Below are 12,787 nucleotides of genomic sequence, written 5' to 3'. Positions count from 1 at the left end.
CATGTATATATAGAAAATTGTAAACGGCTTCAATATATTCCACACTTTTCACTTTAACACTTTCTTGGTTATTTTAGTTGAATATTTCACAAGCGCACAAGAGAAAAAAAAAAGCATATTTTCTGTGTGTGTGTGTGTGTGTGTGTGTGTGTGCGCACTCATGCAGGTAAATATGCAGAGGACCTGTTTGGAGAGCTGTTCAACGAGGCTCACACCTTCTCTTTCCGGGTCAACTCTCTTCAAGAGCGCGTGGACCGCCTCTCCATCAGTGTCACACAGCTGGATCCCAAAGAAGAGGAATGTCAGTACCCCCCCACACACACACACACACACACACACATACACACATGCACACATGCACACTTGCTCATGCACTCTCCCTCTTTCTTTCTTTTAGTGATACCTTCACCACTTCAATTTCATCTGTGTGTCTGCTACTGCACCAAATTAGATTGGTGCCTTTGCGCGCGCGCGCGTGTGTGTGTGTGTGTGTGTGTGTGTGTGTGTGTGTGTGTGTGTGTGTGTGTGTGTGTGTGTGTGTGTGTGTGTGTGTGTGTGTGTGTGTGTGTGTGTGTGTGTCAGCTGCAGGATGCAGCTCGCCTGCCTGCCCCCTCTCACCTCCAGTGTCAATGGCGGTTATTAAAGGAACAGTCAGCAGTGAGATGGTGTCATTTTTCATAATCCAATCGTACAAACCCCAGCCTCTATTAGAAACAACAGTTTCAGTTCAGCAGGATGCTTGTTTACCCACTAAAGGTCTCCTCTTTAGGAGGAGTGAATTGGATCTATGGTCAGGCTGTATCTGAGGTGAGTAATAATATAAAGGAACGCGATAATCGGCAGGACTGTCAGGTAAGTCAGGTTATCCCAAAGGAGGGGAGGCGGGCTGACAGGACAGCATAGCTTGAGGAGAGTGCAGTGAGTGCAAAATAAAAAGTGAGCGAATCACAGCAGTGTAATACCATGCTCCAAGGCACTGTATCGATTTCCCGTGGGCCAGCAGTGTGTTTACGGCTTTGCACAATGCTACTCTAACTGCTTCCTTGTCACTGACACAGAGACAGTAAAATACTCACAGGGTTATCCTCCCTGCTGATGGCTTTGCTGTGAATTTGAGCACAGGCTTTGATAACCCTTTAGAAGTCGATGATTTGTTTTTTAGTTTTTGCAGAATCATGGGTTTGTGTTTTAAACACAGTTGAGGAGCAGACCCTTCCACATCCAGATTACTCCAATTGTTCACCCTAATCGTCCCTTTTGTTCCATCCTCCGTTATTCCCCCTCCTCTCACCACCCCTTGGCCTCACTCTGCCCACATCCCGTAGCTGTGCTAATTGAATAATTGTGTGTGATCTAATTGTGGAAGTCATGTTGGTGCAGGGTGTCTCATCTGGTTAAGTGAGTCCATATTATTCTTCAGGTTGAAGGGCACACACTGACACACTCTTTGTCTCACTATACACACACACTGAAGTACTCTTCCTCTCATGCGCACAAGGCTCATTATCTTTCCCTGCAGAGGATAAGATATTAACGTTTATGTCATTAGATATGCATCCACTGATTTACCGGGGGAAATATCCAAGTAACAACAAAGGCGATCTTTGTTTCGGCTTGGCATAAGGCTACTTGTTCCTATTCATGTGACGCGCCTGTGTTTGGACACTGATTTTGATGTGACTCTGTGTGTATGCGTGTGTCTGCTGCATCCGTGCATGTGGTCCTTGGTTTTATCTCCCTTCATAAATAAGCTCGACTTTCCCCCCTTTAGCCTGAAGTATTGGCTCGAGAGTCAGCGGATAAGGATCAGCTCAGTTGCAGTTTAAGTGTGTGGTTGTGGAGAGTCGGAGGGGAGGAGGAGAGAAAGAAAGATGGAGGGATAGAGGGATGGGTGCATAATACGGGGCACTGCAGCAAAAGCGGTGGAGTGTAAAAGGATTGTACCGCAGAATTTCCTGGGCCACGTTGAAAATGGCCTCCTCTGCAGGTTACAGAGATTTCCCACTCAGTTCAACTCCTCCGCACTCATGTATAACCAAATGAAGTCGTCCTGCAAATGGAAAAACCTGTGCTCTACTTTCCTTTCCCTACCATTAGTCATGTAAGATTTGTGAAATCAAGTTACTACAACACCAAGGTGGTGTAGTGGTGCGTGTTGACTGCCAAAACTTCAAGGAGAGCAGTCTGATAAATGTGACAGAAAGATGGACAGCTGTGGGAGGGGTTCGTTTCCCGTAAATGCCACCTTTCATCCCCGCCCCCACCCTTCTTTTGCCCTGACACACTCAAACACACACCGCTGTACACAGTTTAAAGTGTATGCTTTTAGCACAATCATATGACTTGGCTTGTAATTGTCTGTGTGGGTCTGTGGTCAGCTTGAGTGCAGGCACCATAAATCAGGACTGTAGAGGGATAAAGATAGGAGGATGGGGGTCGGGTAGGAAGGAGGAGAGTGGAGCACACAATAAGTATTTTACAGATACTCTTCACAAAAGCCCTTGCAAGCTTCTTTGATGTTCTTTAATGACCTGAGAAAATGTGTTTGGGAACTCTAACTAACTTGCTTCCATTTCTGCAGAGTTATGGTTTATATTTTTTGTTTCAATAGATAATATGTAGAGTGAAAAGTAGCGAGGAGCCGGAGCTGTGGCGCTTTGAATTTCTGACACAAACATAACAAGGACAACGCAACAGTGGAGTGATTTGAGAAGAAATAAAAGCTCAAACGAGAGAGACACCTCACTCTAACCCTGCCGTAATATAATCAAACTCACTGTTCTGTGCTGAGGTTATAATATCCACTCAAGTGTCTTTCAGGCACTTTGTATTGGTGAGTGTCTGCGGCCTCTGTTCTTCTTTGTCAGTGCATTTCTCCAGCGTTAACCCTTCATTGTTATGTTTTAAGACTTTTCACCTTCATTTTTAATGGAGGCACCGGTAATTCATGCAGTGATTGCTGTGGATAACGACTAAAAAGCAGCTGCAGAGTCAGGCTCAGTGTAAGTAGCAGCATATCCCAGCTTTAAAAGGGGTATCACAATTTACCACTCAGTGCAATATGAGGTACCTTACAGAGGCCATTAAGGCCAAATAAATTGTGCAGTATTGAAGTGAGGTGAACCCTGCAGAATTATGTCAGAAAACATGACAATTTGTGCTAAACATCCATTGTCTATACCCGACTATCCCTTTCCGGGTTGCAGGGGGGAGCCTACCCTGAACACCCTGAACCGGTCACCAGTCGATTGCAGGGCAACATACAAGACAGACAGCCATTCACGCTCACACTCACACCTAAGGACAATTTAGAGTCCCCAGTTTACCTAATGAGCATGTTTTTGGTCTGTGGGAGGAAGCCGGAGTACCCGGAGAGAACCCACGCATGCACGGGAAGAACATGCAAACTTCACACAGAAAGGCCCCGCCCGAGCCGGGGATCAAACCGGTGACCTTCTTGCTGTGAGGCACGCGCACTACCTGCTGCCCACCATGCCGCCTTGTGCTAAACAAAAATATGAAAGTAAAGTGTGGTTCAATTTTCAATATTCAATATTCAATACAACACATTCTCTAAATGGAAATTAGTGTTTCTAGATGACATTATATTACACATTTAATATGCCTTTAACCTAACTGTAAACAACTGCACAAGTGTTTATACACCCAAGAACCAAATGTAAGTAACTGTAAGTTGACACATAGCAAATGTGACTTCAGCATTGGGTATGAAGGTATCCTGCACCTCCTCATCGTCAGCCACTTGCCCACTTGTACAGATACGACGCAGCAGCTATAGACTTCGAACATGGTGCAGACAGACATGAGTTATGTTTTGTCGGTCCAAAGCATGAGGTTGCACATTGCAAAATGGTGGATGGCATGAACGATGTTTAGCTGAAGGTCGGGGAGTTGTGTGATGGAGAGTTGGCCAGAGTGATGTATGCAGTGTCATCAGTGGTGCAGTGGCTGAGGTCAAAAGTTCGTCATTGCATGAATTTATGCACATTCGGTCTGATAATTACACACGCACACACATTCACCTTGCCCACACCTTACACACCCTCAAGCCTTTAAAGGGTACTTTGCCCTTTAGACTCCCCCTCTCCTCTTCTTCCTCTCCTCTCCTGACCACGAGCTGCCCCCCGACACCTTCTCTGTCTTTGTTGTCCTGCCCAGCCCACTCCCATCTCTCTGATTGATCTCTGCTCTCCCTGCATCTTGCATGGATGCTATTTGTGTGCTGTCAGGCTCTCCCCCCCCCATCACTCTAGCCAGCTAAACTAATGGCCTGTATCCCCTATTTAATGGCACCGTTATATCACTGCAGTGGCTGCAGGCCATTATGGAGGGCCACAAAGCCACCCTGAGTCCCTCTGGGCTCTAACTGTTTCTTTATGTACTCCATAGTATCTCACTCCTTCCCTCTTTTCCTATAAGTCCTTCTGTGTCTCTGTTCTTATATTCCAGAAGAGGCCTCTTTATTCTTCTTCTCCTGCCAATTTTATTTACTTATTTATGCGTCTCTCCCATGATATCTTTATCTTTGAGTGTTTATGTTTCTCTTTTTTCCTTGGTTTTTGTTATCTGCTTCTTGTTAACCCCCCTTGACTCCTATTTTCTCCAGCACTTTGTACATACCTCTCTCCCCTTCATCTCCCTCTTTGTCTCTCCCTATTAAGGTCACTTGCCAAAGCAGAACCCGCACACTGAATATAATGGTAAAACTACAATAAGGCCACAGTCTCTCCTTTTCTCTGAAACTCCTATTTGTTATTTAGTATATGTGTTTTTGGAAAGACTGTAGTTTGGAGCCGTTAGCATTTGCATTCAAAGCACAGAATTTCAAATGATCAGGTTTGCATACACACATCTCAGAGACAGTAGAAAAATATGTTCAAATGAGATTCAGTGTTTTAATGTGTTCCCATGTGCATACTGTATACTGCATACTGTTGCATATTTCCCTGCTTTTCACACATAGGGTTAGATGAAGGGACGGGCTGTTTTAATCCTCTGACAAGGTCAAAGCCATGGTAGAATTTATCCGTCCCCTCCATATACAAAACTCTGTATGCAGGAGAATTAAATTGCATTCCTTCTGCGCTGCATGTTCAAAATAAGAACAGAAATAAAAGAGAGCAGAGTTCAAAGACGGTAAGGTGCAAATAGTATTAATATCATATGGTCATAAGGACCATGCACCGCAGTCAGTGCACACGCCGGTGCAATGACTTACCCCCTGCAGGTGTGTATGCAGCAACACAGTGATGACCTGGTAGTTTAATAGTGGCACATTTTACACACTTTTCTATATTTAACATGCGCATCAGTGGTTAAACAGTCAACCTGTGAATGACAAACTAACATAATAAATTCTTGTAATGGCTAAAAAATGTCAGGGTAGATGCAGTTTTATAGCTCAATATCAACAGATGACAGTATAGTAAATTTTCTGCTCTTATCTCTTCAATATCGCTGGATGTTGAGGCAGGTCTGTTTTGTGGCAGTTCGGATTTTTGTGTCATTTTTGTGTCCATGTGATAAAGTGCCCCAATTTGTCAGGAATTTGACTTGTTGGATTAGTCAAAAACAGGCATTTCTGCCTGGTTATTTATCCATAAATCATTTCTCGATTGACTTAGTGTAATAAAAAAAGTGGCTTTATCGCTCTCGATGTTGATATGATATTAAATCACATAGACCAGAACTGAGGATTTTATTCTCATCAGCGGCTTCTTTTTATTTACATACACTATCAGATGTCTCTGCCTCACCATTTGGCAACCAAAGGGACACACTGGTATGACAAGATTTACACTTACAGATTTACAAGATTACAGACTCCAGTGATTATGCAAAATGTTCTAGTTTGCAGTTATGATAGTTCATCCAGAAGCAACTCATAACACAGTTGGAAATACGGATGCAGTGTCCCCATGCTACACACAGAATCATGTTGTTTATTCTCACTCTGTGCTCAACACTGGTGATTTGCAAAGTTTGTCAATGCAAGAGGGAGAACGATGACATAGACTCCAGGAGAGGAAGAGGACAAAATGAAAGAAAGGACAAACATAAGCAAGAGAAATGCTGAAAGTCTGGAAAAAGATGGAGTCTGAGAGGAGAAAGTGATTCAGGGCTGCAGGAGGAAGCATGCGGGGGGGGGGGGGGGGGGGGGATATAGGGCAATATTTGCATTGAAGTACAACAGAGGGGAGAGAACTGTGTCTGCATGCTAAAAGACAGCTTGGCCTATGCCTTTTCTTATCTTCAGAGGTTGTGTGTAGGACTGCATCTCTATGAGGGCAGGTATGACAAGAGGGAAAACATCATTTCCCTCAAACTTTTAGGAAGGCTGGATGAGCTGCGCGTGTGTGCGTGTGTGTGTCTGATGAGAACTTCCTCACCTCTCTTTGGTTCAGGGTGTTTTAGCTAGATGTTATCTGTCGAAGAGATATGAGAGAGAGAGCGAGAGGGAGAGGGAGATATGAACTATCCACCACTCGCTCACTGATAAGGAGCTTCACAGGCTGAGATCAGAGGCTGCTGCTGCACCTGGTGCCTCTCGACCCGACGCCAACACACACACACACACACACACACACACACACACACACACACACACACACACGCACACACACACACACACACTTACAGCCTCTCACTCACTTACTCGTTCACTCCCAAACGCATGCACTCACATTTTTCTCATTAGCTAAATGTCTTCACTAAATGGGGGTAATTGGTAGTTCAGCTGAATAAGTGACATTTTGTAATTAGGATGTAGAACATCATGTTAAGATATCCATCTGCGTGTGTGTTTGACTAATCCGATGTGTGTGTGTGTGTGTGTGTGTGTGTGTGTGTGTGTGTGTGTGTACCTTCTGTGGTTCTGCCCACATTGATTAGTGCAGTGTGCCCCTCTCAGTGCTCAGTGTTGCTTGGCAGAGGTTTATAGCCACCTCACTCAGCATCAAATGCACCCTGACACACACTTCTGCACTGCCTTTCTCTTGTTTGTCGCTCTTGCACGTACTCGTCACACCATCTGACAGCCCTCTGCTCTCCCTGAACGCTCTGGGGCGGCAGGACACGGCGCTTTTGCTTAACATACAGCACTCTGCAACACCAAACTGCGCCTCGCTGCTCGGCCAGTGGCTACTTACGGCCACGGCAGAGTGTCGTAACAGTCTGCTCCGCTGAACTGCACAGTTGTTATCGATGAGAAGGAGTGTCGGTGTCAGATCTACTTTCCTGACCTGCACTCCATCCTTCCTTTGGACAGCAAAAAGTGAAATGCCCTACAGAGATCAGTAAGGTGTCATAAAAAAAGCATCTCTTTAATGTTCATATCATCCTTTCCCACATCTATATCTCTTACCCTCTCTAATCTTCCACTTCTTAGATCTCACCATTACTCCTACTTATCCCAAGCATTTCTTTCCCCTGTGATCACTGTGAGTGGTGTAATTGTCATTCCACTGTGGCTATGGCTTTGATTTTTTATTTTTTTTTTGCCCTTATTATCAAGAGTCCCCTCTTACGTCGCTGATCTAGGAACGGAAGTTTATTACCGAAGATACAAGAATAAGTACAATTCTTAATGGATAATTCCAGTTTATTACAACTTATTGTGATTGCCGTCACTCATAGTAAGATTACACTCACCAGCAGTAGATGTGGCCTGAAACACGAGCAGCCAAACAGTTGGACAGAAACCTCCAGGTTAACTTATTTGAAAGAGGAAACAAAGGATAGCAGTTAAATTATTAAACAGTTGTTGTACGCTTTGTTTCGACTTTACAGCACTTGACATAATTGTGCGTGCGGTTCTCCTGTGCATTGAGGGGTTATTACCAGCACTTTTCAGTTTTACCTTCAAACAGGTCATCTGGCTAAACCCTGCTTTGTTTACTCTCTCGTCAAAATGTGCTGTAGCAGCGCTGCCGCGTTCCCCAGAGCAAATATTTTTAAGTAAACAGAAGAAAAGCATTTGTAACTCTACAGCAATAAGCACCAGGATTTAACAGAAAACGAAGCGCTGATTTTGATAAACCGTGCTACAATGCAAGCAGTATCAGAGGTGTGATATCAGATTTCTCCTGTGGTTATTTCTGTTTACTGTAGAAGGATATAGTGTACACACCATGTGTTTGTCTGTGTGTGTTTGCTGTTTTAACGGCTGCTAGAGTTTCTCCCTCATGTTGTCTTCGAAGCTCAATCCGTCCTCGTCTCATCTCAGGTTACCGCGCTTCCCTTTCGGGATACTTTGCGCTCCTCTACACCACTCCTTCCTCTTTAGTTGCATGTTTCTGTGTTCATTTTATCGCCCGTCTCTCCCTTTGGTTCCCTTCTGTTTCCTGTCATTGGCTTGCCTCTGTCTCTTGTGAATGTTTCCTTTATTTCCACCCCTGCTCTTTGTTTTGCATTTAGTGCCTCTTTTATCAGTCTCCGGTGCTTGTTTCCAGGACCCTGCCTCTGTTGTGTCTGTACACTTTTAGTATCTCCCTCTGGCTTCGGCTGTTCGTCTTTCTCTCTCCCAGAGTGTTACTTACCATACCTTGGCTCACTGATAAGTGTTTGTCAATAATGATACTTCAGGGCCTCAGGTGGCCGGCCCTTTAATACAATGAGAGTCAGTTAAAGTCATTACCCAGTTGTGCCGCTGCAATATAGAATCAGATTGGAGCGGTGGGTCCTTTCTGGACCTTAATACAGTCAACTTGCTTTGTTTGTCTTATTTAGACAAATATTCAATGATGGTCTTGGTAACATAATTATTCTGTTTGTTTGGTTTTAAGAGATCTACTCTCTGTTTTGGGTTTTAGGTTTAGTATTGATTCTTTTGTGTCAATTTGTTCTGAGAAGAGAGAGAGAGAACTGTAACAATACTTTTCTTGTGTGCCACATGACTTTGTCAGTCTTCCCCTGGGCAGCAATAAAGTGTATCCATTTGTTATGCTCTCATGTATAATTCAAATGTGGTTGCAACGCTCTGGATTTCTTTCCGAAACTTGTCGTTTTCTACTTGGCCCAGACCATATTGTGGGATAGCGTTCGTGTGGTTGTGTTCCCTCTTCCCTCAGCGATTTCTCCAACCTGCTTTTCTGAAAGCTTCAGATGTGCAGCATTGACAAAAATGTCAGCTGTTCCTTTTATGAGAGACGGTGCTCCCACAGTCTCTGTCTTACAGATTGCCTTTGCCGAAGCTAGCCCAGCTTAGCTTCCCCATCCTGTGTGGGTTTGCTTTGGGGGAATTGAAATTAGCCAATTAGGACAACAATGTAGCGTTAGCCCAAGGGAGGATGATTAGTGGTTTATGATAGGTTTAGTACTCCATGATGTTGATTCTGACTATGAGTGATGATGTCAAACACTGTGTTCATCCGAGACATGAAAACGCCAGAGAGTCTGTTGGGAAGTACAGCCAAAGAGCAACAAGTATAAATAAACTGATTACTGATTTCTCATTTCCTCTACTTTTCTGTCAGTCACATGGTTGGCAAACATAAATGTATCTCATATAATAACAGCAAATCTCTCTTTCTTTCTTCTCCATCCCTTTTTCTTTTCCTCAGTGTCTCTTCAGGACATCACCATGAGGAAGGCTTTCAGGAGTTCCACTATTCAGGACCAGCAGCTGTTTGATCGCACGTCGCTGCCCATCCCTCTGCAGGAGACCTTCCAGACATGCGAGCAGCCGCCACCCCTCAACATCCTCACTCCCTACAGGTCTGAATCCCGCCTGTTATAGCCTTTATTAAGCAGCACAGCGATGCTCACAGCGATGGTCAGAGAAAAGAGAAAACACAGCTTGTTGTAACCTGAAACAGATACAAAGCTGGATTTTTGCACGTATTGAAACACTTGCTTGTGCACCGCGGTTTGTTGGTGTATTATTATCAGCAGACATGTGACTCTTTTACACCAAGCATCTCTCTCAGCCCTTGAGGTGGAGCTGGGTGAGCAGAGCGATGGAGGGAGTCATCTGAAGATGAATAATCCATAAAAAGCTCTGCTGGCCAGCTCTCCCCTCCCTTTTCTCTCTCAGCCTTCTCACCCTGCTGTTTTCTTGCTTCTTTTTTTTCCCTCTCACTCCACTTTTTTTTTCCTCCTGCAGCATCTTACATGACCCATCTCTGTGTAATACCGTCACCCTGACCAAGCCAGTTGGAGAAGGTTACAGCTCAAACGCAGTCTTTTCATTTTGTGTGTGTGCAGACATGTACGCTAACACTGGAGGGAGACAGGTGCAGGTGTAGGTTGTGGTGTTTCAGTCTGTCGTGGGTGTGTTTTTAACCTCTGGGTCTTGACATGGCTTAGACCAAGCGAAAGACAGGTGTAGGTGTCTGCCTTGCTGACGTGATTTCCCAGTCTTCCCCTAAATGTCTCGTTTCTGCGGGCTGAAAACAAGGTTTTATTCAGAGGTCTAATGGTGGTAGCTGAATCGGACTGGAAGACTAAAGGTCATTTCCTAGGCTGGCTGGAATCACCCCAACTGATGGAGTAACCCTGAGCACACTGTTGACTGAATTAGTATCTGTTAAAGAGGACAGTTGCTGTATGCTGTGCATAAGTATTAATCTTAAAGCAGCTCCCAACAATTAGTCGTTTTGCTCCCCTCTCCACATTTTCTTCTCCCCTTTTCCCCTCTCCTTACTTTATTCTCCTCTCCTTTCCTTTGCTATCCTCTCCTCCTTATTTTGATCTCCTCCTCTCCTCTCCTCTCCTCTCCTCTCCTCTCCTCTCCTCTCCTCTCCTCTCCTCTCCTCTCCTCTCCTCTCCTCTCCTCTCCTCTCCACACATCACACCAGGAGTCTCCCTGGGACAGCTCCCCAGGCTGTTATTTCTCAGATCCACCCTGAGCACAGCTGCTGTACTCTCTTCTTCTATCACACATGCACACACGCACGCACACATGCACACACGCACGCACGCACGCATGCCTCAAATACACTCAGACTGAACACCATGCATAATGATTTACACAAACAGCCAAATACTACCCACTGTGCGCACACGCTGGAGTAGCTCTCTCTCCACCCTTGCCCTATCCCATTGTTAAATTCTATTTTCTTCCCTTTGTTGTGTTGCATATCATTAAACTTTCCACTCTTGCCTTTTGAAGCTTTTCCTTTTCATGTTCTGCGTTCTTACTCTTTTGGTGTCATCATCAAATAATTGCCTCCCAAAATGTATCCGACCCTGTGTGAAGGCAGCCAAACACGAGTTCAAGTCAGGACCACTGAATGGACGAGACACGGCAAATATTTCTTTATACTCCTTTTAAGTGTCAAAGGAAATCTGAAATACACATTTATGTGCCCTTCAGCCATGCTCAGGAGTATTTTTTGTAAGAGAAAGTTGGATGAAATCTATCTGTTTGGAGAGGTCAGAGGTCATTTAGCTCTGTATTGTTACCTTGCTAGCTGCAGACAAATCTCAGGTATTGATTTAAATCAGGTCATGTGTAGACTGCAGTGTTTACACATGTGAAACATATTAGTGTGTAGCTCTGTGCCTCTGTGAGAACTGTTTGTGATGCCCAGCCACTATTGAGCTAGAACAGCCTTTAAATTTTGGGCGTTGAAAAAGGAAACACTGTCATTGAAACACTTGAATACGCTTCTTCTAATGCAACATAATACCAATGATATTTGAAGAGCTTTCTCTGTGCTTTGACCAGACGAACAAGGAACTACATTTAGCTCTACTGTGTAGCTCCAGGTGCCAAAAAAATCCGTACTCTGGGGTTGGTGTGTTTTCCAGTGCTTGAAGAGCTATTGAGTGATGTTTTGAAGGATGAATGCTGCTGGGTGGTCAAACATGACACCCAGACATGGAAAGAAAAACTGCCAAGACGGAAGAGAAACACATCAGCAGGGCAATTTACAAGGCTTATTATTTATAAGAAATGCCATTTCCGGACAGCATGTATGGGCGTTTTTGAATGATAATTTCCTTGCTAAGAGAGACATTTTGATATGATAACTACCTGTGCCTGTCAGGTATTTGGCTTCTCCTCCCTGTCATCGTGACACTGTTCCCCCCCAGTGACCGCCGACCACAAAAGCTTCTATAATGCGAGTGAAGGAGACAGAGAGCGAAGCGGAGTTGAGGGAGAATGAATGATAACACGGCAGCTATTATTCAGCTGGTAAACAGATATGATTTCTTGAAGGAAAGAAGGGCGAGGGCAGGACACAGGAACAGAAAAATGACTATTAGGAAGCGTTTCGCTCACTCTCCAGTTTTCAGGGTTGTCCAGGTTCTGTAGCACCTGCCGTCTGCATTTTAAGAGACAGACAGAAGAAGAGGAAAAACGCATTTTTGTAGCACTATAATTTTGTTCTCCACTCCCCTTGTCAGTCAGTTCTTTTTGTAGAGCTGAAATTAGTTTTGTTTAATTTGTTAATTCAGCAAAAGAAAATTATTGAACAACTATTCCAATAATGAAATAAGGCATTTTCTAAGCAGATGCAAAACAGCGCCTGGTTCCAGCTTCTCAAATGTGAATATTGGCTGTTTTTGTTAGTCTGGCATTATTGTAAAGTGAATATTTTGGGGGTTTGGGCTGCTGGGGGAGCAAAATAAGACATTTAAAGATTTTACCTTGAAGTCTGGGAAATTTTGATGCCCATTCCAGCCATTGTTTGTTTTTGATTCATTCATTAATGGTCTGTAAACTGAGATTTCATGTCTACTAATGAGCAACAGTATTCAAAAAGATATTCAGTCTATTATCCTGTGTGACACGGTGGAACAGTGGCAACACTGTCGCCTC

At 44.2% G+C, this 12,787-nt stretch overlaps 1 protein-coding gene across 4 annotated transcripts in view; it reads left to right on the top strand.

The window, feature by feature from the left end:
• Window positions 1-12,787, top strand: part of wasf1 (WASP family member 1) — a 53,172-nt gene that overhangs the window by 23,181 nt on the left and 17,204 nt on the right. For all 4 annotated transcript variants that reach the window (XM_070986944.1, XM_070986942.1, XM_070986943.1 and 1 more), the window contains exons 3-4: window positions 167-301; window positions 9,582-9,735. In XM_070986944.1, the coding sequence (XP_070843045.1) occupies window positions 167-301; window positions 9,582-9,735 (289 nt within the window). The remainder of the gene's footprint in view (window positions 1-166; window positions 302-9,581; window positions 9,736-12,787) is intronic.

Source organism: Chaetodon trifascialis, chromosome 19, assembly GCF_039877785.1.
Source record: "Chaetodon trifascialis isolate fChaTrf1 chromosome 19, fChaTrf1.hap1, whole genome shotgun sequence".
NCBI lineage: Eukaryota > Metazoa > Chordata > Actinopteri > Chaetodontiformes > Chaetodontidae > Chaetodon > Chaetodon trifascialis.
This window is presented reverse-complemented; position numbering and strand designations above follow the sequence as displayed.